The following is a 24,890-nucleotide window of genomic DNA, read 5'->3' on the forward strand; positions in this document are numbered from 1 at the left end:
GATTACCTTCAGCTGCTCCAGGGCAAAAGGTGAACCATCTTGCTGTAAATTTTCAATAATCTGTTCCACGGTGTTGGCTGAAAAACATCTAAAAAAAGGAAACATGTTTTCACCAATGTGCAAGTGATTTCCCATTTCCAGAATAACCAAGAATATGAAAACAAGCTTCCCCCAGACCCGTTGCAATAATGAAGAATTTCTTAGCCTATTTTATAGGATAATGAAACAGAATTATTACTCCTCTAGGTAAGGGTTTCACAGTCTACCATCATTAGTGCAAAACAAAACCTAAATCTTCTCTTTTCATTTGCTTTCTTACATCCATAGTACTTATATGTAAATAAATATTTCAACTAAAGAAAACCTGAAGCTTGTGAAATGAAGAGATGGATTTATTATTTTCCAATAGTTTTCTTCTTATTTCCTTAGGCCAGTCTGTCAATTTCTCAAATCTTTCAGACAGATTTCTCCTATAAAACCTTTTGCTGGATGCTTTAATAAAACCTTCAGAGAAGATGATTTTACAAAGATAAAAGATAAGTTAGTTCAATTACTATTTTCTAGCCTTTCTTCCCCATTTCTTTAAAAAAAAGGAATTTGAATTAAACTAAATTAGCATGGAAGATTAGTTAATTATAGATGATTATTATTTCCCTCTAAAAGAGATGGGCAAGAAGTTACTTTCAAATTTAAGTGAAAATAAAAGCACACACTATGCTATATGATCATAAAATTAAGTATACTGCCAAATACAACATAATTACAATGTTAGCAAATTCAATTTAATAGTTTTTCCAAAGGAATAAATATAATAAAGATGTCTTTTAAAGTACCTGTTTATTTTGTCCAGGTGGTCCTCAAGAATAAAAGACTTGTCTTGATCAATCTTGGACTGTTTGAAAAGAAATAATTTGAATTCAAAAATTTTTAAAATCCATAAAAATTACATTTTAATGATATACTTTGTGACAAATAATTATGTTCAGTCAAATTATATCTAACAATCTCAAATACCTACCATTAAGTGCTCAAAATGCAGATGATATGATGTACTCTAGTTCTTGCTAGTGTTAAGGCAAAATGTTCTTATATTTTTACTTTTATGCGATACATTTCCATGTAAATGTATCTGTGAGTTTAAGGATTTCAAGGGATCTGAGAGATCATCCTGCCAACTTTCTATCCGATCTGGAAATTCCTACTATATTACTGGTGTCCCTGCAGCTCTGACCTCCAGAAAAAGAAAACAGTACTTATAAATTTGGTATTTTGGGTGGTTCTCACGTATGTTCATTAAATTTCAATAGTTACTATTAAATAGATTCCTCTAAATTCAAAGTATTTTTACATTCATGTACTTTTACCTAACTTATTTTCTTAGTTTCAAATCAATTTGGTCAAAATTCTGTCAACATTCTCACCTAAATCACTGACAAAAGTACTGAATAAATCCAAGATGACTTTCCTACAGACTAATACTTACACATTTAACAGAACTCTTTGGTAAGGCTTTTTCAATCTCCACATACCATAATCCAATTCATGTTTATCCAATTTGATAAAGTGAAAGACTGTTAAGTGCTCTGACCAAAATGGATAGAATCCTCATAAGCTCTATAGTCACATTATTACATCAAGTACTCAGTGACCCTGTCAATCTGCACTTGAGTTCTTTATTTCTCGGTTACTTTTTGTACGGTTTCTCTCAATATTTCATCCTTTGTCTTCTCTGTAATAAATTCCTAATAATTACACATTGGCCTTCCCTTCTCTTCCTTTTCCATCTCATTATCCTTTTCTTCCTCTTATCCTGGAGTTTTCTTCAATGTCAATTTTAATCTATCTGTTGTAGGGTTTTTCCATTTTTGCTATTGTATTTAAATTTCTTACTCTTGCCCTAGCAATACTTGTTTTTCTGTGAAGATCTGAAGTGAGGAAACTATATGTATATGCTGGTTCTCTAAGCCAATTGCAGCTATGGGTCTTCCCATTTAGTTACATTCCACCTCTTAAGAATACAGGGGGATCTCAACCACACCTGTCCTCGGAGTAAGATTCTACTCTGCTGCCATGCTATGTGAAGACAGTTGCTCTGGGTTATACAGAAGGAAGACTTCTAGAGTTCTGCTTTTAAAAACTTACAATTTAGCTGGGCATGGTGGTATATGCCTGTAACTCCAGCTCCTGGTAGTTGAGGCAGGAGAATTGGTAGTTTAAGCCCAGAGCCTGGGCAATATAGTGAAACATTTTATCTCAAAAATGAAAGAACAACAAAAACAAACAAAAAAACTTCTTGTTTTTCTTCCCCACTCCATGCTTTAATCTATTTTCTCTTTTCAGTTCTGGGGATTGAACTCAGGACCTTGAGCATGTTAAGCAAAAACTTTTCCACTGAATCATAGCCCTAGCCCTATAACCCAGTTTTCAGAGGGCCCTGACTCCTTAGAAAGGGTCTATACCAGGAATCAGCTGATTTCTTATTGTCTTTCCCACATTGAAGGATGATTTTAGCATTCTCAGGTATAACTACCTAAGCCTGCTGATTTCAAGCTCCCAGAATGTTGGGCCGGGGATGTAGCTCAGTGGTAGAATATTTGCCTTGCATGTGTATGGCCCTGGTTCAATTCCCACCAACACACACACACACACACACACACACACACACACACACACACACAAATCCTAGAATTCAAGCTCCTAGTACGTTGACACGTCTTCCATCGTCTCCTGTTCCATTTGACTTTGTGGTTTTATGCCTTTTTTATTCTCCAATTATAATTTTAGTGTTTTTTTGGAAGAAGTATGTATTCAATAAGATGTGTAATTAGAGTTGTATAGTGCTTTTATACTTGGCTTTTACAAGAAAAATCAAGTTAGATAACTTAAGAATTAAACCGAACATTATATTATTTAGATAGATATTTAGCAGCTCCATAAAACAGTGTGAACACTGAATCTCCATTACAGAAATGCCACACTGTGTTGTGAAAAGCCCTCGGAAGACATTGTACTGAGGTTCTCTAGCAGTGATGAGAGGAGCTGTGCACAGTAAGAAGTCATCTTATCAGATGACTACTCTAACAACAAAGCACTGGTCCTCTCCCCAAGATTTAAAGTAAAACAATCCCCAGTATATTTATTTACATCTACAAACTATACTATTTACCAACTGATAAGTTTTTAATCACTTCACTTTCCCCATAAATTAAAACCTAGGGTAAAAGCATTGACAAGATCACCTGTGTATGGTAGGTTTCTAAGACATCTGCGACATTTTCCTTTGAAGGAGATTTCAAAGCTACCAAATCTTCCTCTAACATGCTCACCTACGGGGGAAATAAAAAGATAAACATTTGAAACCCATAGAAACAGAAAGGTTTTTTTAAATTAACTTTCATTTTTTTTTAAAAATCTCTCTTTCTTTTGTTAGAATCTTATCTTAAAAATGCTCTCTTAAACTGAGTCATTCCCACAAAGCAAATTGCCTTAGCAGGAACAGATAAGAGATGGAAGATACTAAGGAGCACTTGAAATGTGGCGCAAGTTGAGTATCCCTAATCCAAAATCGAAAACACTTCTAGTCCCAAGCATTTCAGATACAAGATACTCAACCTGTATTGTAATCAAAGATTTGATTTATAAATTTTATTTTAAATTAATTCTAAGTAAAATTACCACACTTAACTAGGCGCTACTGTCATCACTGCCACTTACTTCTCCATCTAGTCATTCACATATCTATTCTACAACTAAATGCGACTTTTCACTATTTCCAAAACATAGCTAATGTTTTCCTGGCCATGAGGTTGATTTATTTTATTTATGTTTATATACTCTATTTGCCTTTTTCTGATGATACTCACGGGAAGGCCATCTAATCCTTTCTTACAGGTATGCTCTTTCTTTCAATCCTTTGAGTACTTTCTTAGCATGTATCCTGTTTTTATACGTGTCATGCTTTACACTGCCAGATGAGACATGTTTATCTACCTTTTGTACCCACTTCTAAACCCATCTTCACTGGGTATTACTCATTTCTATATTTCCTATAGGTCCTAAGAATGGCTGTTTATCTGCTACAGGTATTATTATTGGGCAAGATGACAGAGAAAAGCACTGCACATCAGTTTTCCCTCTTCTATCCTTAGCTAAGTTCTACTATAATCAAGAATATCCTTCCAGAGTGGACAATGGAATGTCCATGGCTCAAGGGAAGGATGAAACAGCTGCTTACTCAATGTGACTGAAGATACCCACAACAGGAAGATCTGCAACTTCAACCAGATGGGATGGAAGGCCCTCATAACAGTGTACAGGAACAACTTCAATTTCTTACACTTCACATACCTCATAGGATCCGTAATGGATCAAGATCAAGGTTTACTAACATAAAAAATGGCACAGCCAATTTATAAAGTTAATAAAGGGAATTCTATTAGCAAGCAAATGATACATTTTTATGCTATCCAACTGGTTTATGTTAATGGCTGGTAAGAGGATGCATGACATTAAAGAATTATATTTTTTAACAGTCCTTAGGCATTTATAAAATAATCCAATGATTAATGCAATCTCTGGTATCAGTGCCCCAAATAGAATGTTATAAAGTAGACACATGGGTACATGTGGGACATCCTGTGTAACACAAGAAATTCTCAGTGAAAATTCTGGTTAACTCTTAAAAAAAAATACACAGAGAAAGTTGTGTTAAAATAATAACAGTTAAAATCTGAATGCTTACTGTATGTCAGTTATACAGCCAAGCATGAAACACAAATTTTCTAATTTAACTTTTATAACATTCCTTCCTCTAACTCCAAACACCTTTTCCTCAGATACTCATTGAAGACCACATGCTTCCTGAGAAGTGGACTTCACTCTCTGGTTCCAAAGATGAAGTGCATTACCCAGAACAGATGGGGCAGTCAGTGTATTCCACCCACCCACATGGTTCAAATATATATAATATAAGTCAGGGTGAACTAAGCAAGGTGAAGTAGAATAAATCACAGGCCTTTTACTGAGAATTCTGGGACAAAATCACCTCAAATTAATTTGTTTAGGTTTGTTACATGTAACACAACGAGTTTTGATTATTATGGAAATATTATCATCTCCCTTTTGCAGACGGAAAACCAAGAAACTAGAGAGGCTAAATTCAGGGTAGGTTTTAAACTCAGTCTATTTGTATACTCTTTGCTATCCTAAGAAAATTGGCCATACTACTAGAAAAAAAAAAATAAGATAAGTAACATGTATTCCTTGCACAAGACAGATATGTTTAAGAAAAGTCAAGACCAAGGGCTGGGGATGTAGCTCAGTGGTAGAGCAGTTGACTAGCATGTGTGAGGCCTTGGATTCAATTCCCAATACATAATAAATAAATAAATAGATAGAAGTCAAGATAATATTTTACAAATGCAATTATTTTAAATGCACTAGGGAAACTTACCATAACAGAATCCTTCAGAAATGTCTTCATAAAAGCCTATCTTTAAATTTAGATATTATATAATTAGATTTTCTTAACATAGGTTTTTTTCTAACATTCTATTTATTCATTAAAAAATATTCACTAAAGATGCCAGGCAAAACAGCCCTGAATCCAAGTATTATCATCTCCATATTGCATGAGGAAACAGAATTGGAAACCTTAAGCACCTTCTCCAAGGCTGATGTTATGGTTTAAATATGAGGTGTCTCCAAAAGCTAAGACAATTCAAGAATGTTCAGAGGTGAAATATTTAGATTATGAGAGTTAATCTTATGGAGTAACTGTAGGGAGTTGGAGTATGGCTGGAAGAGGTAGGTCATTGGAGATGTGCCTTTGGGGTTGTCCCTGGTGAGCAAAGACCTCTCTTTGCTTTCTGGTTGCCATGTCTTGAGCTGGTTTCCTCTGCCATGCCCTTCTGCCGCAATGTTCTGCCACTTCAGGTTCAAAGGAATGGAGTTGGCTGACTATAGATGGAACTCCTGAAACTGTGAGCCAAAATAAACCTTTCATTCTCTAAGTTCTTTTCAGGTCTTTTGGTCACAACAAAAAATCTAACTAAAACAGTTGCACAGCTAAAAGCAATAAATCAAAATTCACACCCATGTCTACCAAAAACCTGTTATTTCAACCATTTATAGTACCTCCACATTCCATGTCAACATCCAATTACCTTTTCAGAATCTACAAAGTGTGTAGCAATTCCTACTCTGTACACATCTCTTCCTTTTAGTCTGAATCCTGTCAATGCCAGAAAGTAACCCAGTTTTCCTTGAAGTCTTGGCAAGAAATAACCTCCACCTACATCAGGGAACAGTCCTGGAATTAAACATAACAAAGAGAAATAACAATGACTCAAATAAGAAGTGAATAAAACCTCCTTCCTTTAAGTCACATAGCCATTTCTCTCTGGAGTATAAATCTATACTACAAATATTATTAAACTAAATACTAAATTTAATCAATGTCACAAAGAACTTAATACAAGTTGTGATGATTGGGGTATTTTCAAAATCTTCATGTCTCATTTCTATAGAAGGCAGAAAGTATCGGATGATACTTGTTTTGTGTACTTGAAGTACTCAATAATTCTACCTAAATTTTCCTGTCATCAATTTACTTTTCTAAGAATCTCTGAAATAGATAAAAATTGGAAAAAATATTCTTTCCAAATGATAAGCATAGGGGAAAAATACATAATCCAAGGGTTATTATGGGAAAATTAATCACCAACATTTAAATCATTTCTGAAATTTAATCAATTATCTAATATTCTAGATATTTAAAGACTAGTACTGCTGAGAGCCATTACCAAGTAGGAATGACGCATCATATCCTTGCCAGAGTACCCCATGTTAAATGGACTTGCCTTGGAAATTTGCTGCGACCTTGCTTGTGTGTTTGAGAAAGGTGACCCTGCTCAATCACCAGGGTGGATCCAGGATTAGGGTGTATTCCTGCAGGAAGTATCCCCGTCCTTGGGTTTAGGGCGTGACAATAGGAGTTTTAGGGAAGTTGGAGGTTGATGATTATTGCTGCTGGGATTAGGGTGTTCCTGCTGCTTGTTCCCGTTGAGTTCTCATGAGAGTCAAATGGGATTTGGAGAAAGCCTTGTGGAGGAGGATTTTGGGGGCGGCGGCATATTGGAGAATTTCCCCTGAGCGTGTGGAGGCTGGTGTGAGATCGGGAATAAAGAATTGCTGTTGGAATCTACAAGGTGTGTGGTGGCTCGTGATTTCAGTGCCAGCTGAGACTCTGGCATAGTACAATACCATTCATTCTATTAAACCATCAGTATGTAACTGATACTAATCACATGCATTTACTCTTTCCTTAGCCATCAGTATTTTTAAAATTCCCTCTCTACTTACAACAATTGGATACCTTACAATTAGTTACCAGTATACTATTTTTTGGTGTTTAAGAACTTCTTTAAACAACAGTGATGCCCTAGCTGTTTAATTCATACAGCTATTTTAAGGTTACTTAATGTAATGAAGTTGAGATAAAAACAAAACCTCAAAAATTCTTTCTAGTTCTACTTGACAAAGATTCCTATAATTAAGAGAATAAGCAGCATGCTACTGTACATAAAAATAAACTGAACTCCCGACCTTCCCCACTCCTGTCATTACCCACCTCAGTAAAGGAAACAACCATCCACCTTGATACCTTCTCTTAGCCAGGGTGATCTTTCTAAAACACGAATTTTGATCAGAGTATTGCACTCCTTAAAACCCTCTCACAGTTTCCTGATTGTCTTGGATAAGAACAATCATCTTTATCAAAATCCTTCAGGGCCCTTGACCACTTTTTGTATTTCTTACTAGCCACTAAACTCCAGCCACTGTGGCCTTCTTACATTTGCCCAACATTCTGCTCTTCTTCTTGCCCAGAGACTCAATGGTATTTTGCCCAAGTGAAAGCACCCTCCCATCCTTAAACACATTCTTCCCTCCAGGACAACACACATACACACACATTCTCCCACTGTCCCCAGTGGCTGCATCTTTCCAGTCTCCTTTGCTGGCTCTACTTCCTCTGCTTGACCTCTAAGTACTGCAAAGCCTGGACCTGAAATTAGGCTACCTCCTCCTTACACAAGAATCCCTCAGAGCTCCAGAGTTCTCTCTGCAACTCTCTCCTCTGTGGTCCTCTCTTCTGGGAATTCTAGATGCCTTGGTCTCCTTGGCCTCTTAGCTTAACTTTCCCAAATGAAGGACCACACCAAGGCTGGAAACTCAAGGTATAAACCTGGAGTTACTGTGAGGTTTCTCTTGCTTGCTTTCCTTTATAAAGTTGTTCATAATATTTCCAACCTTTCTTTGTTATATCTCACACAAGATTCCATTACTTCATTCCTTCAACAACAGTATAAGCTTAAGTGTTTCAAAGGAAGATGATTCTGAAAGTAATCATAAAAAATGATTTTTTTACCTATTGCTGTTTCTGGCATTGAAAAAACAGACTTCTCAGTAGCCACTCGGAATTGTCCATGAACTGAGATACCAACTCCCTAGGGAAATAAGAAAAAATTTTTGGTTAAAAAACACTGTAAAAATTGAAAGCATAAAAACAAATAATACAAAGCAAGTGAATTATATTCATAGGAATTTGTTCCAGAAAATGGGTTGAAGACCCAAACCACACAATTTCAGATGAACTTACCAGACCAAAAAAAAGGGAATCCCTGAAATCTGAAACTAATTTGTTTTAACTTAGATGTTTTCAATCAGTAGTGTTTCATGTTCTCTTCCCCACTTCCCTCTCATTTCAAAACAAATGTGGCAAAGATGTAGTATTAAAGAATACTGACTTTTCTCAGAACCACCAAGTGTTGCTTATTAGTGGCACCATAATCCAAAAAGCACAACCAAGCTATTCTATCAAATTTCAATGATTTTAAAAAGAATATTTAACACATTCTACTTACTTACTTATTTCATCAAATAAAATGAGCAACATCATTTTTCTCAGATAAACATTTAATGAGGACCAATTCAGATCACAGATTTTTCAACCCAGACTCTCAAAGCCAGGAGATCCTGGAACAACATATACCAACCTCTAAAAGATAATGGATGCTACCAAGAATCTTATATCCAGCAAAATTAAGCTTCAAATTTGGCAATGAAATAAAAACCTTCCATGATAAACAAAATTTAAAATAAATTACAGCAAGAAAGCCTGCACTGCAGAAGATTCTTGGCAAAATATTCCACGAGAAGGAAATAAAAAACAATAATGAAAATCTGCAAAGGCAAGAACTACAATAAAAGAAAAGCCAACCAAAGGAGAAACCAACTCAAGCTAAATATCAAAAATAAACAAAATGACTGGTAATATAAATCATATTTCAATAATAACCCTAAATGTTAATGGCTTAAACTCCCCAGTCAAAAGACATAGGCTGGTAGATTGGATTAAAAAAAAAAAAAGGCCCAACAATATGTTGCCTTCAGGAGACTCATCTCATAGGAAAAGACACCCCAGACTAAAGGTAAAAGGTTGGGATAAAATATACCATTCACATGGTCTACGTAAGCAAGCAGGGGTTTCCATCTTCATATAAAATAGACTTCAAGCCAAAGTTAATCAAAAGGGATAAAGATGGTCATTTCATGCTGCTTGAGGGAACCATACATCAACAAGACATAACAGTTATAAATATACATGCCCTAAACAATGGAACACCTATGTTCATCAATCAAACTCTTTTCAAGTTCAAGAGTCAATAGATCACAACACAATAACTCTGGGAGACTTTAACACACCTCTTTCACCAATAGATAGTCTTCCAAACAAAAGCTAAACAAAGAAACTACAAAACTCAACCATATAATCAATAACTTAGACTTAACTGACATACATAGAGCATATTATCCATCAACGAGCAAATACACTTTCTTCTCAGCAGCTATGGATCCTTCTCTAAAACAGACCATATGGTATGCCACAAAGCAAATCTTAGTAAATACAAAAAAGTAGAGATACTACCCTGCATTCTATCAGACAATAATGGAATGAAATTAGAAATCAATGATAAAATAAAAAATAACTACTCCAACACCTGGAGACTAAAGAATATGATATTGAATGAACAATGGGTTACAAAAGATATCAAGGAGAAGATTTTAAAATTTTTAGAGGTAAATGAGAACACTGATACAACATATCGAAATCTCTGGGACACTATGAAAGCAGTTCTAGGAGGAAAGTTCATTGCATAAAGTTCATTCCTTAAAAGCAGAAAAAGTCACCAAATAAATGACCTAACATTACATCTGAAAGCCCTAGAAAGAGAAGAAGAAATCAACCCCAAAAGCAGTAGGAGACAGAAAATAATTAAAATCAGAGCTGAAATCAATGAAATTGAAACAAAAGAAACAATTTTAAAAAATTGACAAAACACAAAAAATAAGTAAAATTGATAAAACATTAGCCATGCTAACAAAGAGAAGGAGAGAGAAAACTCAAATTACTAACATCCATGATGAAAAAAGGAAATTTTACAATGGCCACTACAGAAATAAAGAAGATAATTAGAAATTATTTCGGAAATTTGTACTCCAATAAAATAGAAAATATCGAAGGCATCAACAAATTTCTAGAGGCATATGATATACCCAAACTCCATGATATACACAATTTAAACAGATCAATTTCAAGTAAGGAAATAGAGGATGCCATCAGAAGCCTACTAACCAAAAAAAGCCCAGGACCAGATGGATAAAAAACTGAGTTCTACAAGACCTTTAAAGAAGAACTAATACCAATACTTCTCAAACTATTTCATGAAATAGAAAAAGAGGGAACACTTCCAAACATATTCTATGAGGCCAAAATATCATCCTGATTGCACAACCAGAAAGAGACATCAAAGAAAGAAAACTTCAGACCAATATCTCTAATGAATATAGATGCAAAAATTCTCAATAAAATTCTGGCAAATCGAATACAAAAAAACCCCAAAACCTATTGCATCATGATCAAGTAGGATTCATCCCAGGAATGCAAGGTTGGTTAAACATATAGAAATCAATAAATGCAATTCATCACATCAATAGACTCAAAGATAAGAAATCATATGATCATCTTAATAGACACTGAGAAAGCATTTGATAAAATACAGCATCCCTTCATGTTCAAAACGCTAGAAAAACTAGGGATAACAGGAACATACCTCAACATTGTAAAGGCTATCTATGCTAAGCCCTAGACCAACATCATTCTAAATGGAGAAAAATTGAAAGCATTCCCTCTAAAAACTGGAACAAGTCAGGGATGCCCTCTGTAACCACTTCTATTTAACATAGTTCTTGAAACACTGGCCAGAGTAATTAAACAGATGAAAGAAATTAAAGGAATACGGATAGGAAATGAAGAACTCAAATTATCACTCTTTGTAGTCAATATGATTCTATATCTAGAAGACCAAAACATTCCACCAGAAATCTACTAGAACTAATAAATGAATTCAGCAAAGTAGCTGAATATAAAGTCAACACCCATAAATCAAAGCTATTTCTGTGCATCAGGGACAAATCCACTGAAAATGAAATGAGGAAAACCACCTCAGTTACAATAGCCTCAAAAAAATAAAATAAAATACTTGGAAATAAACTTAACAAAAGAGGTGAAAGACCTCTGCAATGAAAACTACAACACGCTAAAGAAAGAAATTAAAGAAGACTTTAGAAGATGGAAAGATCTATCTTGTTAGGCAGAATTAATAGTCAAAATGGCCATACTACCAAAAGCACTATAGAGATTCAATGTAACCCCAATCAAAATCCCAATGACATTCTTCATAGAACTAGACAGAGCAATCATGAAATTCATCTAGAAAAATAAGAGACCCAGAATAGCCAAAGCAATCCTTAGCCAGAAGAGGGTAGCTGGTGGCATTACTATTCCAGACCTTTATTACAGAGCAATAGTAACAAAAACAGCATGGTATTGGCACCAAAATAGACCTGTAGACCAATGGTACAGAATAGAGGACACAGAGTCTAACCCACCTAACTACAGTTACCTTATATTAGACAAAGGTGCCAAAAACAAACATTGGAGAAAAGATAGCCTCTTCAACAAATGGTGCTGGGGAAATTGGAAATCCACATGTAACAAAATGAAATTAAACCCCTATCTCTCACCATGCACAAAATTCAACTCAAAGTGGATCAAGGACCTAGGAATTAAACCAGAGACCTTGAGCCTAATGGAAGAAAAAGTAGGCCAAAATCTCCATCATGTCAAATTAGGCCCCAACTTTCTTAATAAGACTCCTATACTGCAAGAATTTAAACCAAGAATTGATAAATGGGATGAATTCAAATTAAAAAGCTTCTGCTCAGCAAAAAAAAAAAAAAATCAGTGAGGTGAACAGAGAGCCTACAGAATGGGAGCAAATCTTTACCACAATCACAGCAGATAGAGCACTAATCTCTAGGATATATAAAGAACCCAAAAATCTTAACACCAAAAAAGCAAATAACACAATCAATAACTGGGCCAAGAAATTGAACCAACACTTATCAGAAGAGGATATACAATCAATCAACTAACATGAAAAAATGTTAAACATCCTAGCAATTAGAGAAATGCAAATCAAAACTACTCTAAGATTTTGTCTCACTTCAGTTAGAATGGCAGCTATCAAGAATACAAACAACAATAAGTGTTGGCGAGGATATGGGGGAAAAAGCACACTTATACATTGCTGGTGGGACTGCCAATTGGTGCAGCCAATCTGGAAAGCAGTATGGAGATTCCTTGGAAAACTTGGAATGGAAACACCATTTGATCCAGCTATCCCACTCCTTGGTTTATACCTAAAGGACTTAAAAACTTAAGTACTTGGGCGGGGAATGTGGCTCAAGCAGTAGCGTGCTTGCTGGCATGCACGGGGCGCTGGGTTTGATCCTCAGCACCACATAAAAAATAAAATAAAGATGTTGTGTCCACCGAAAACTAAAAAATAAATATTAAAAAATTCTCTCTCTCTTAAGAAAAAAAAAAAAAAGCATACTAGGGCTGGGGTTTTGGCTCAGTGGTAGTGCGCTTGCCTAGCATGCATGATGCACCGGGTTTCATTCTCAGCACCACATACAAATAAGTAAAATAAGGACCATCAACAACTAAAAAATATTTTTTAAAAAACCCAGCATACTACAGGGAAACAGCCATATGGATGTTTATGGCAGCACAATTCACAATAGCTAAATTATGGAACCAACCTAGATGCCCTTCAATAGATGAATGAATAGGGAAACTTTGGTAAATATACACAATGGAATGGAACATTACTCAGCATTAAAAGAGAATAAAATCATGGCATTTCCAGGTAAATGGATAAAGTTGGAGAATATAATGCTAAGTGAAACAAGCCAATCCCAAAAAACTAAAAGCTGAATGTTTTCTTTGATATGAGGATGCTGACTCATAATGGTGATGGGGGGAGCATGGGAGGAATAGAAGAACTTTAGATAGGGCAAAGGGGAAGGAGGGGAAAGGAGCAGTCAAAGGGTAGGGATGATGGTGGAATGAGTTAGACATCATTACCCTAAGTACATGTATGAAGACACAAATGGTATGAAAATACTTTATGTACAATCAGTTACTTGAAAAATTGTGCTCTATATGTGTAATATGAATTGAACTACATTCTGCCATCATGTATAACAAATTAGAACAATTAAGAAAAACATTTAATGAGGCTAATTACAAAACTCTTAAAAATTTATTACTAAAAGATTCTACTGAAAGTATTTCAAACCTACTGAATGTCATAGAAAAAGGCAATATGACAGATATATTTACCAAGCATATTTGAAACATGAAGTACACATAACAAAGCATCCAAGTTTATATTAGTTCCCATCATGGTAATTTCCTGTGGTACATACACTCTTTTTACATTATTTAGAACTTCTTTTATTGTTATACTTCTCAATTCTTTTTAATCAGTGTATGTTTGAAAATTGAAAGGGACTCATTTCTTTGATTCTTTTAATTTTTCATCAAATTTTTCTTATCTCCTTTGTTTTCAAATTCATTTCAGCCATTTGTAAGTTCTTAAAAACTTTCTTTCATTACAAAATACTTAGAAACGCACACAATTTCTTATAAACTTCATGTACCATATTCCAAGCTTAAAATTGAATAGATCATGTCCGTAAATATGGAAATGAATAAAATTCTTTATTTGCTACCTACAACGACCTTAGCTATAAACATTTCTAGGTTATATCCATAATGTTAGATTATGATTGTGATTATTTATATTATAGGTACTGCATTAGGACATAGTCAACTGACAAGATAAGCCCATATTAGATTGTATATACTTCAAAACTATAATAAAATCTTACGATTCTGGTAAAAAATTAGTTACACTAATAATCTCCTTTACTATTTTAAGGGCCTTTGCCTTATATTCTATTGTCTACTTCTATCATATTATAACTGAAATTTTATACCTATTGAGGAACATGCTGCTAAGAACTTTAAAAAGAGACTGAATTAACAGTTTCAGATTATGTTCTATTGAGCTTCAGGACCCACAAGAGCTTCCTAGAAGGCAGACCTCCAGTTCTCACCTGGCTGACCTTTTTTTAATTAACTTTGAATTTCACACATTACAGTTCTCAGTCCTAGTCTTGCCAGGCTTCTCTGGAGACACACAGCTATTATCAATTTGGTAAGTAACCTTTTAGACTTTTCTCCATGTATCTCGTACATTTGAATAAATGTGATATATTTGAATAAATCAGATATATATTTTACATATAATAATATATATCATATGCAGAAGTGTGTATTACAAACCCTATTCCACAGCCTGCAAGGCTCTACGTAATCTGGCCCAAGCTACCTCTCTGACTTTAGCTTCTACAGTTCTTCCGTGCTCTCATTCCACTAGCCACAGGGGTTCATGCCATTTCTCCACAATTTTAAGCTTTTACAATTTCAATAAATCATATAATTTTAAAGCAACAAAGACATACAAGAGAAGGCCACTGCGTGCTCAACTACTGCCTTTTCTCTATGGAAATTGGCTCTGCCTAGAAACTTTTTTTCCCTTCCCTCAGCATGGGCTATACAGAAGATGAACAATGGATTCAAGGGCAGCCAATGTAGACTTTTTTTAGAATTTAGAGGCCTGGGAAGAAAAGAGAGGGAAGTGAATTAGACAAGGTTCTTACTCTTAGGTATTTAAAAAGAAACACAGTGGGCAGTTGTCAGTTGATGACAGGCAAATATGCTAAAAGGTCTTTTGAAATTTGAGTTACAGAAGATATGAGAGCCAAATAAAAGTTGAAATTATATGGGGTTGGAAACCAAAAATCTGAGAAGGCTGAGGCTGTACAACACAGAAAACAAAGCAAACATATAAAAAGAAGCAGAGATGGTGACTATTTCTGTCACATTTCTATGTATAATCTTTTGTACCGACAAATTTTCAATATAAGACATCTCTACTGTAACATGATGAGTTTCTTAAAACAAATCCCAATGTTCTATAAAACTGCACAGAGACTACAGGAAAAAGAGTTGGGGCAGTCTGTTCAGAACCTAAACAACTTAATAATTTTAGTGCTAATTAAAACTATAAATGGTCCTGGAAATGTGATTTAGACAAATCAGTCAGGCAGTTCCATGGCAACAAGGACTACCACAGCAGACATTTAAAATACACAGAAATAAAGTAGAAATAAGGGCAATACTTCAATCAGAATAGGACTATCAGGTGCTAACACAATGCAGGTAGAAGTGCAGCTATGTGTTAGAGGGTTTGCCAAGACCTGGAGATTTACCTGATGGTGGAAGACGCCCTAGGAACAGGCTTTTGTTTTCTTTTACTTTTTTAAAATACAGACCAAAGAATTCCTGTTCATAGTACAACTGAGCCAAGCACATTTTCCTGCTTAGCTAAAAATTATATATTTATTCCCAACACCCTACCTCTGCATCCCCAGAAAACAAACAAAAAAAAAGCACCAGACTTCTGCATTAAAATCATTTCCCCAGTTAACCAATCACTTATGAGTTAATTTATAGTATGAAGCATCTACTCTAAAGCTCACTATACCTACATGAATCCCAAAGTTAACACTCCTTGCCCAGAAAGCAACCAGATTTCAGATTTATATAATCAACAAAACACTTTTGTTCAAAATAACTACTCCTACTGAATTTCCCACAGGCATCTCTCACTTAACAAACCCCAAATTAAATTCATTTCCCTTCACCATCACCAGCTCACTCCATGGCATTCCTCCTCCCAAATTTTAGTAGACAGTGCCCTCTTTATCTGTCAATACAGTCTATCATCAAATTCCACCAAATTGCCTCTTGAATATCTGTCTTAAATATATCCCATTTTCTGCCCCTTTATTACCTCTATTCCAGCTCAAATCATGATAATGTCTCACCTGGATTTCTGCAATAGCTTCCTAAGTAACTTCTTCATCTTAATCCTACCCCCTTCCAGTTCATTCTTCCCACAAAGAAGTTATCTTTCTAAAATGGAAATCTGTTCTATTCAATGGCTCTGCTAAAAGTCTTAAATGCTTCTCCAAGTTGCTATCAGGATATACTACTTAACATGTCTTATACTAGAGGTCTGATGTGACTCCTTGCTTACCTCTCTAGACTCAGAACTGAATCCCTATCAACTTGACACTTCAAAACTTTTTATTGGTTGTTCAAAACATTACAAAGCTCTTGACATATCATATTTCATACATTAGATTCAAGTGGGTTATGAACTCCCATTTTTACCCCAAATACAGATTACAGAATCACATCGGTTACACACCCACATTCAACATAATGCCATATTAGTAACTGTTGTATTCTGCTACCTTTCCTATCCTCTACTATCCCCCCTCCCCTCCCCTCCCATCTTCTCTCTCTACCCCATCTGCTGTAATTTAATTCTCCCCCGTGTTTTTTTTTCCCTTTCCCCTCACAACCTCTTATATGTAATTCTGTATAACAATGAGGGTCTCCTTCCATTTCCATGCAATTTCCCTTCTCTCCCCCTTTCCCTCCCACTTCATGTCTCTGTTTAATGTTAATCTTTTCCTCATGCTCTTCCTCCATGCTCTGTTCTTAGTTGCTCTCATTATATCAAAGGAAACATTTGGCATTTGTTTATTAGGGCTTGGATAGCTTCACTTAGCATAATCTGCTCTAATGCCATCCATTTCCCTGCAAATTCAATGATTTTGTCATTTTTTAGTGCTGCGTAATACTCCATTGTGTATAAATGCCACATTTTTTTTAATCCATTCATCTATTGAAGGGCATCTGGGTTGGTTCCACAGTCTAGCTATTGTGAATTGTGCTGCTATGAACATCGATGTGGCAGTATCCCTGTAGTACGCTCTTTTAAGGTCTTCAGGGAATAGTCCGAGAAGGGCAATAGCTGGGTCAAATGGTGGTTCCATTCCAGGCTTTCCAAGGAATCTCCATACAGCTTTCCAAATTGGCTGCACCAATTTGCAGTCCCACCGGCAATATACAAGTGTACCCTTTTCCCCACATCCTCGCCAGCATTTGTTGTTGTTTGACTTCATAATGGCTGCCAATCTTACTGGAGTGAGATGGTATCTTAGGGTGGTTTTGATTTGCATTTCTCTGACTGCTAGAGATGGTGAGCATTTTTTCATGTACTTGTTGATTGATTGTATGTCCTCCTCTGAGAAGTGTCTGTTCAGGTCTTTGGCCCATTTGTTGATTGGGTTATTTGTTATCTTATTGTTTAACTTTTTTAGTTCTTTGTATACTCTGGATATTAGGGATCTATCTGAAGTGTGAGGAGTAAAAATTTGTTCCCAGGATGTAGGCTCCCTATTTACCTCTCTTATTGTTTCTCTTGCTGAGAAAAAGCTTTTTAGTTTGAGTAAGTCCCATTTGTTGATTCTAGTTATTAACTCTTGTGCTATGGGCATCCTATTAAGGAATCTGGAGCACGACCCCACAGTATGTAGATCAAAGTCAACTTTTTCTTCTATCAGACGCAGAGTCTCTGATTTGATATCAAGCTCCTTTGATCCATTTTGAGTTAACTTTTGTGCATGGTGAAAGAAAGGGATTCCGTTTCATTTTGTTGCATATGGATTTCCAGTTTTCCCAGCACCATTTGTTGAAGATGCTATCCTTCCTCCATTGCATGCTTTTAGCCCCTTTATCAAATATAAGAAAGTTGTAATTTTGTGGATTGGTCTCTGTGTCTTCTATTCTGTACCATTGGTCCACCTGCCTGTTTTGGTACCAGTACCATGCTGTTTTTGTTACTATTGCTCTGTAGTATAATTTGAAATCTACTATCACTATACCGGCTGATTCACACTTCCTGCTTAGAATTGCTTTTGCTGTTTAGGGTCTTTTGTTTTTCCATATGAATTTCATGATTGCTTTATCTATTTCTTCAAGAAATGCCATTGGGATTTTGATTGGCATTGCATTAAATCTATAGAGAACCTTGGGTAATATCGCCATTTTGATGATGTTAGTTCTTCCTATCCATGAACAGAGTATATTTTTCCATCTACTAAGGTTGTCTTCTATTTCTCTCTTTAGGGTTCTGAAATTTTCATTGTATAAATCTTTCACCTCTTTTGTTAGGTTGATTCCCAAGTTTTTTTTTTTTTTTTTTTTTTTTGAGGATATTGTGAATGGGGTGGTTGTCCTCATTTCCATTTCAGAAGATTTGTCACTGATATACAGGAATGCCTTTGATTTATGCGTGTTGATTTTATATCCTGCCACTTTGCTGAATTCATTTATTAGCTCTAGTAGTTTCTTTGTAGCCCCTTTTGGGTCTGTTAGATATAGTATCATATCAGTCGCAAATAGTGATAATTTAAGTTCTTCTTTTCCTATTTTTATGCCTTTAATTTCTTTTGTCTGTCTAATTGCTCTGGCTAGTATTTCGAGAACTAAATTGAATAGAAGTGGTGAGAGAGGGCATCCATGTCTTGTTCCAGATTTTAGAGGGAATGCCTTCAGTTTTTCTCCATTCAGAATGATGCTAGCCTGAGGCTTAGCATATATAGCTCTTACAATGTTGAGGTAAGTTCCTGTTATCCCTAGTTTTTCTAGTGTTTTGAACATAAAGGGATGCTGTACTTTGTCAAATGCTTTTTCTGCATCTATCGAGATGATCATGTGGTTCTTTAAGTCTATTGATGTGGTGAATAATATTTATTGATTTCCGTATATTGAACCAGCCTTGCATCCCAGGAATGAATCCTACTTGATCGTGGTGCACAATTTTTTTGATATGCTTTTGAATTCAATTTGCCAGGATTTTATTGAGTATTTTTGCATCTAAGTTCATTAGAGATATTGGTCTGTAGTTTTCTTTCTTTGAAGTGTCTTTGTCTGGTTTCGGGATCAGGGTGATGTTGGCTTCATAGAATGAATTTGGAAGAGCTCCTTCTTTTTCTATTTCTTGAAATAACTTGAAAAGTATTGGTATTAATTCTTCTTTGAAGGTTTTGTAAAACTCCACTGTATACCCATCCAGTCTAGGGCTTTTCTTGGTTAGTAGTCTTTTGATGGCTTCTTCTATTTCCTCCTTTGTTATTGGTCTGTTTAAATTGTGTGTATCTTCCTGACTCAATCTGGGCAGATCATATGACTTAAGAAATTTATCGATATCTTCACTATCTTCTATTTTATTGGAATATAGGGTTTCAAAATAATTTCTAATTATCTTCTGTATTTCTGTAGTGTCCGTTGTGATATTGCCTTTTTCATTCAGTATGTTAGTCATTTGAGTTCTCTCTCTTCTTCTCTTCGTTAGCATGGCTAAGGGTCTGTCGATCTTATTTTTTCGAAGAACCAACTTTTAGTTTTATCAATTTTTTCAATCGTTTTTTTGTTGTTGTTGTTTTGTTTCAATTTTGTTGATTTCCGCTCTGATTTTAATTATTTCTTGCCTTCTACTACATTTGCTGTTGTTTTGCTCTTCCTTTTCTAGGGTTTTGAGATGAAGTGTGAGTTCATTTATTTGTTGGTTTTTTCTTTTTTTGAGGAATGAACTCCAGGCAATGAATTTTCCTCTTAACACTGCTTTCATTGTGTCCCATAGATTCCGATATGTTGTGTCTGTATTTTCATTTATCTCTAAGAATTTTTTATTTCCTCCTTTATGTCTTCTGTAACCCATTGATCATTCAGTAACATATTGTTCATTTTCCAGGTGATGCAGGATTTTTCCTTCCTTCTTTTATCATTGATTTCCAGTTTCATTCCATTATGATCAGATAAGATGCATGGTATTATCTCCACACCTTTATATTTACTAAGAGTTGCCCTATGACATAATATATGGTCTATCTTTGAGAAGGATCCATGTGCTGCTGAGAAGAATGTGTATCCACTTGATGATGGTTGATATATTCTATATATGTCGGTTAAGTCTGGGTTATTGATTGTGTTATTGAGTTCTATAGATTCTTTATTCAGCTTTTGTCTGGAGGATCTGTCCAATGGAGAGAGCGGTGTGTTGAAGTCACCCATAATTATTGTGTTGTAGTCTATTTGACTCTTGAACTTGAGGAGAGTTTGTTTTATGAACATTGCAGCACCATTGTTTGGTGCATATATATTGATAATTGTTATGTCTTGTTGGTGGATGGTTCCTTTTAACAGTATATAGTGTCCTTCTTTATCCCTTTTGATTAACTTAGGTTTGAAGTTGATTTTATTCGATATGAGTATGGCCACTCCTGCTTGCTTCCGAGGACCATGTGAGTGGTATGATTTTTCCCAACCTTTCACCTTCAGCCTGTGTATGTCTTTTCCTATCATATGAGTCTCCTTCTATATTGTATCAAACCCTTGCACACTGGCACCAATTATACTCTGTCTTCTACTCTGAACTTCTTCCCAGGCTAATCCCTCCTTCATTAGGTCCCAGCTTAAACATAACTTCCTCCACAATTCTTGCCCTACCTCATGCCCATCACTAAACCACTCACACTGGCATACATGCTAAGGCTGGCACTCTCCTGTATTCCCAGACCATCTGGTATCTATTTAGACAGAAAGCTCCATGATAAAAGAAAACACATCTGCCTTGCCCACTATTTTATCCCCAGGTTAACCAGTACCAAATATATAGTACACACCTAAAAAGTTTTGCTACTTTGGTAAAATATTTGAGAACAATCTCAAATAATGGCTAAAGTCATAATAAGCCCTAGTTAGTTTCAAAATTAATATAATATACCCTTAGAAGAATGAGCTTATTTTATAGGCAAAGGTGCTCTCCTCCCCCTTTCTTTTCGGTGAAATAGTTTGATGCTCCATAAGGAATAGAACTCTCTAGACCAATTCAACATGTTGGATTGAGATTCAGGAAAAGTGAAAATGGCAAAAGAAATGCCAGCCACATGACCTAGAACATAGGGCACTTTCACAACCAAAAACATAATGAACCAAAAACCTGACCAATATGGACAAGTGAAAGAATTCCCTGTCAATTGACAACTTGCAAATATGTGAACATTGTCAAGAATATTTATACTTCTAGAAAGTCAAAGTTCTATTTCCAAGAATTCAATACTTTAAAATGGGGAGTAAAGGCAGTGAAGCCAAGTTCTTGGTATGAAAATGAGAACATGCCCCAATTCTGTACTTAGACTAAAATGGGTTGGGGAGATAGATGAAGGTAGAGAATAAAGAGTTCTATCTAATAAGACAAACAAGTGATGAGATAAAGTTAAACAGATCACCTGAGGCGGCCTGCCAATCAGCATAAGACATGTTAGAGGATGAGAACAGAAAAGGAAAGGCAAGAAAAGATGAAACTAAATGACCTTAAAAATTCACTTTGAGATGGGCTAGGGTTGCAGTTCAGTGGTAGTGTGCTTGCCTAACACATATGAGGTACTGGGTTCAATTCTCAGCATCACATTAAAATAAAATAAAATATAGGTATTGTGTCCATCTATAACTAAAAAAAAAAAAATTAGAAAAATTCACTTTGAGAAATTCTGCAACTAAAGGCAATCCTTCTTCCATAATAAGACAGAAGCAAATTTTAAATAGGAGAATCCTAGTGGGGGATTTCTCTCTGTAAAGAAAAAGAAGATATCCAGCCACAACTTGGAGAAAGTTCAACAGTGAACACAAATTGAATACCTAGAAACACACCCTAAACACTTAGAAATCCAAGGGAAATTTCACTTTTCCCTATCACATCTCCTCCTGTATTACTAACATTTCTTTCTTAAACAAGGCTCTATTCAGATCTTAAAGAGCTTTTAAATGATTTTTTAAAAGACATGAGAGTAAGCAGAAGGAAAGTATACACATAAATTTTTCTAATCCACTAATCCTAGGACAGTCTGCAGGCAGATAAGGACTCTGAAGAATATAATAACAAAGGAACTGGAGAGGGAAAACAATCCTCTTCCCTGATCTCCAATCTTCAGGTGAGATACAAAGCAGAGTGACTTTGGTTCTAAAGTAAAATAATGTTCACATAAAACATCTCAATAAATCCAACTGTGCAGTGAACATGCAACCCACTGCATACATTCCTCCAGCTCGTAGATGCAGTGTAGCGCTCCACTGTATCCCAGCTGCCACCACTGAAGAGTGCAAGAGAAATAAAATATCCAAAACCTTTTCACTGAGTCTTCAAGTTCTTTCTTTGGGATCAGTAAGCAATGTTATTGGGGTATTTATAGCCCTGAGGTTCAATGTTAGTGCATAAAATTTTCTCTTTTCTTTCAGGTTTCATTAAGATCTCAGTTTCCACTAAATTGTGTTAAGAAAAACTCAGCACTTCACAATACTATAAAAAGGTTTCTTAAAATGTCTCCTTTTCAAGTGTCACTAACAGCAGCAAAAACAGAATACCTTTTCAAACTGAAAAAAGTATCTATTGTATCTAACAGATCTTTGTAATATATTAACATAATTTAATTTTTGAGGACTGTTCATTCTTTTCATCACAAGGACATGTCTCAAGTGACATTAATCAGTAGCTAAATATAATCTGATTCAATAGCTCCCATCTGACTGAGCACTAATCAACATTCTATTTGGATGGCCTGTGTCCTAATAAAATCATATGGGTTATGTATGTATCTTATTATTTCCATTCCAATTCCCACTTCCCAGTTAATCAGAACATATCCTTCTAAAATATGCTTAAAACTCATTTTTCCATTACTGATCATGAAGTGGAAGGAAAATAGAAATTTCTCTGGACCCTTCTGAGTTCTTAGCTAAGGCTCCCAAAACAAAGGACAAATCAACAAGAGAATAACAAGTATGTGCACACACAGGGAAACGTTCTCCAAGAAGTGGTCTTAAACTCTAGCTTATACAGGGTCTTCAAAGAAAGAAATATGTAGAGGAGGCAAATGATAGGAAGGTGATTAGAAAAAGCATGGAAAACAAGAATACAGTTTGTTTTAAAGACTTGAGTTGCCTTCTTCACTGATAGGAATCTCTAATGATTTAGTCCTCCTCCTCTTCCTGTTTCAACCAGTAAGACACCCTTACAAATGGATATTTCCACCTCTGTGTAAATTTCCTTACAAATGGGAAATTTGTGTTTTTTCAGGGCTTCACCATGTCTGCTATTCTCAAAATAATACTTCTTATAATAAAGCAGCTTATTTGGGACAGCATACTCTGGTCTCCTACAATCACAAAACCCTTCTGCTAGCAGCATCTTAAAAATACCTTGTGAAACACAAAACAATACTATATTCCACCCACTTTAGTTGGCTTGAAGGAGCCAATGTTGTTTCTACTACAAAATGAATGTGGGGTGAGAAAGAGGAGGAGGAAAGGAAAGGAAGAAACAAACTTAGCCATTCTTCAAATCCACTTCAACTGGGAAGGAAAACAGAAATGCTACTTCATGTATGGAATAAAAATTTAAGGATTCCCCTTTTTTATTAGAGCATTATTGTTCTACATAGTAGTAGAGTTCATCTCCACAAATTTGCATATGTGTGGAATTCTATTTCAGATGATATTCCCTTTTTCTTCCCTTCCTCCTTCCCCCGATTCTTCTTCCTCTACTATACAGATCTTTTTACTCATCTATTTTTTTTTTTTTACTTACACATAAAAGTGAAATTTCCTATGGTATATTTATATGTACAAATAGCACGATATTTAAAAATTCATTCTGAACTTAATCTCCATTCCCATACTTGTTCTTTCCCTCTCTCCTCCTCCTACTCATCTTCCCCTTATTTTTATAATATCCAATCCTCCTCTCCTTCTTTTTCTCTAGCTTCCATGAGAGAAAACATCCAACCCTTGATTTTCTGAGACTTCTTATTTCACTTAGCATAATGTTCTTCATTTCTATCCATTGGCCAACAAATGGCATATTTTTCTTCTTCTTTATGGCTGAAACTCCCACAATTTCCTAATGCATTCAACTATTTACAGGCATCAGCACTGATTTCATAATTTGACTATTATGAATTATGCTTCTATAAACATTGAGGTACTACAGTATGCTGATTTTAGTTCTTTTCGATAGCTACTACGGATTGGGATAGCTGGGTCATATGATGGTTCCATTCCTGGTTTTTTGAGCAATTTCCATGCTTCTTTCCATGTGGTGAGCCGTTTCTGTGTACTGTGGCCGCCATTACAAGATGGCGCTGGCTCCGCCGTAGTCTGTGACAAACAACACCTTATCAGAATGAGTTGGCACGCTGTGACTTGGCACCCTATGAGAAAAGTCCACGTAGCAGTTGTGCATTGGGGCTTTATCTGCTTTATTAAGGCTGGGGCACACAGGAGTAGTAGTAGTGGCAGTAGGAGTAGTGGCAGTAGGAGTAGTAGTAGGAGTAGTAGTAGTAGTAGAGGGAGAAGAAGCTAAAAGACATGTCAAAAT

General features: G+C 35.5%; 1 protein-coding gene across 2 annotated transcripts in view; it reads right to left on the reverse strand.

Moving 5' to 3' along the window:
* Nucleotides 1–24,890, reverse strand: part of Hibch (3-hydroxyisobutyryl-CoA hydrolase) — a 77,754-nt gene that overhangs the window by 15,651 nt on the left and 37,213 nt on the right. For both annotated transcript variants that reach the window (XM_026389056.2, XM_077799089.1), the window contains exons 7-11: nt 8,429–8,507; nt 6,165–6,310; nt 3,240–3,326; nt 834–892; nt 7–88 (exon numbers count right to left, since the gene is read on the reverse strand). In XM_026389056.2, the coding sequence (XP_026244841.2) occupies nt 7–88; nt 834–892; nt 3,240–3,326; nt 6,165–6,310; nt 8,429–8,507 (453 nt within the window). The remainder of the gene's footprint in view (nt 1–6; nt 89–833; nt 893–3,239; nt 3,327–6,164; nt 6,311–8,428; nt 8,508–24,890) is intronic.

This window comes from Urocitellus parryii, chromosome 1, assembly GCF_045843805.1.
Source record: "Urocitellus parryii isolate mUroPar1 chromosome 1, mUroPar1.hap1, whole genome shotgun sequence".
NCBI classification, from domain to species: Eukaryota; Metazoa; Chordata; class Mammalia; order Rodentia; family Sciuridae; genus Urocitellus; species Urocitellus parryii.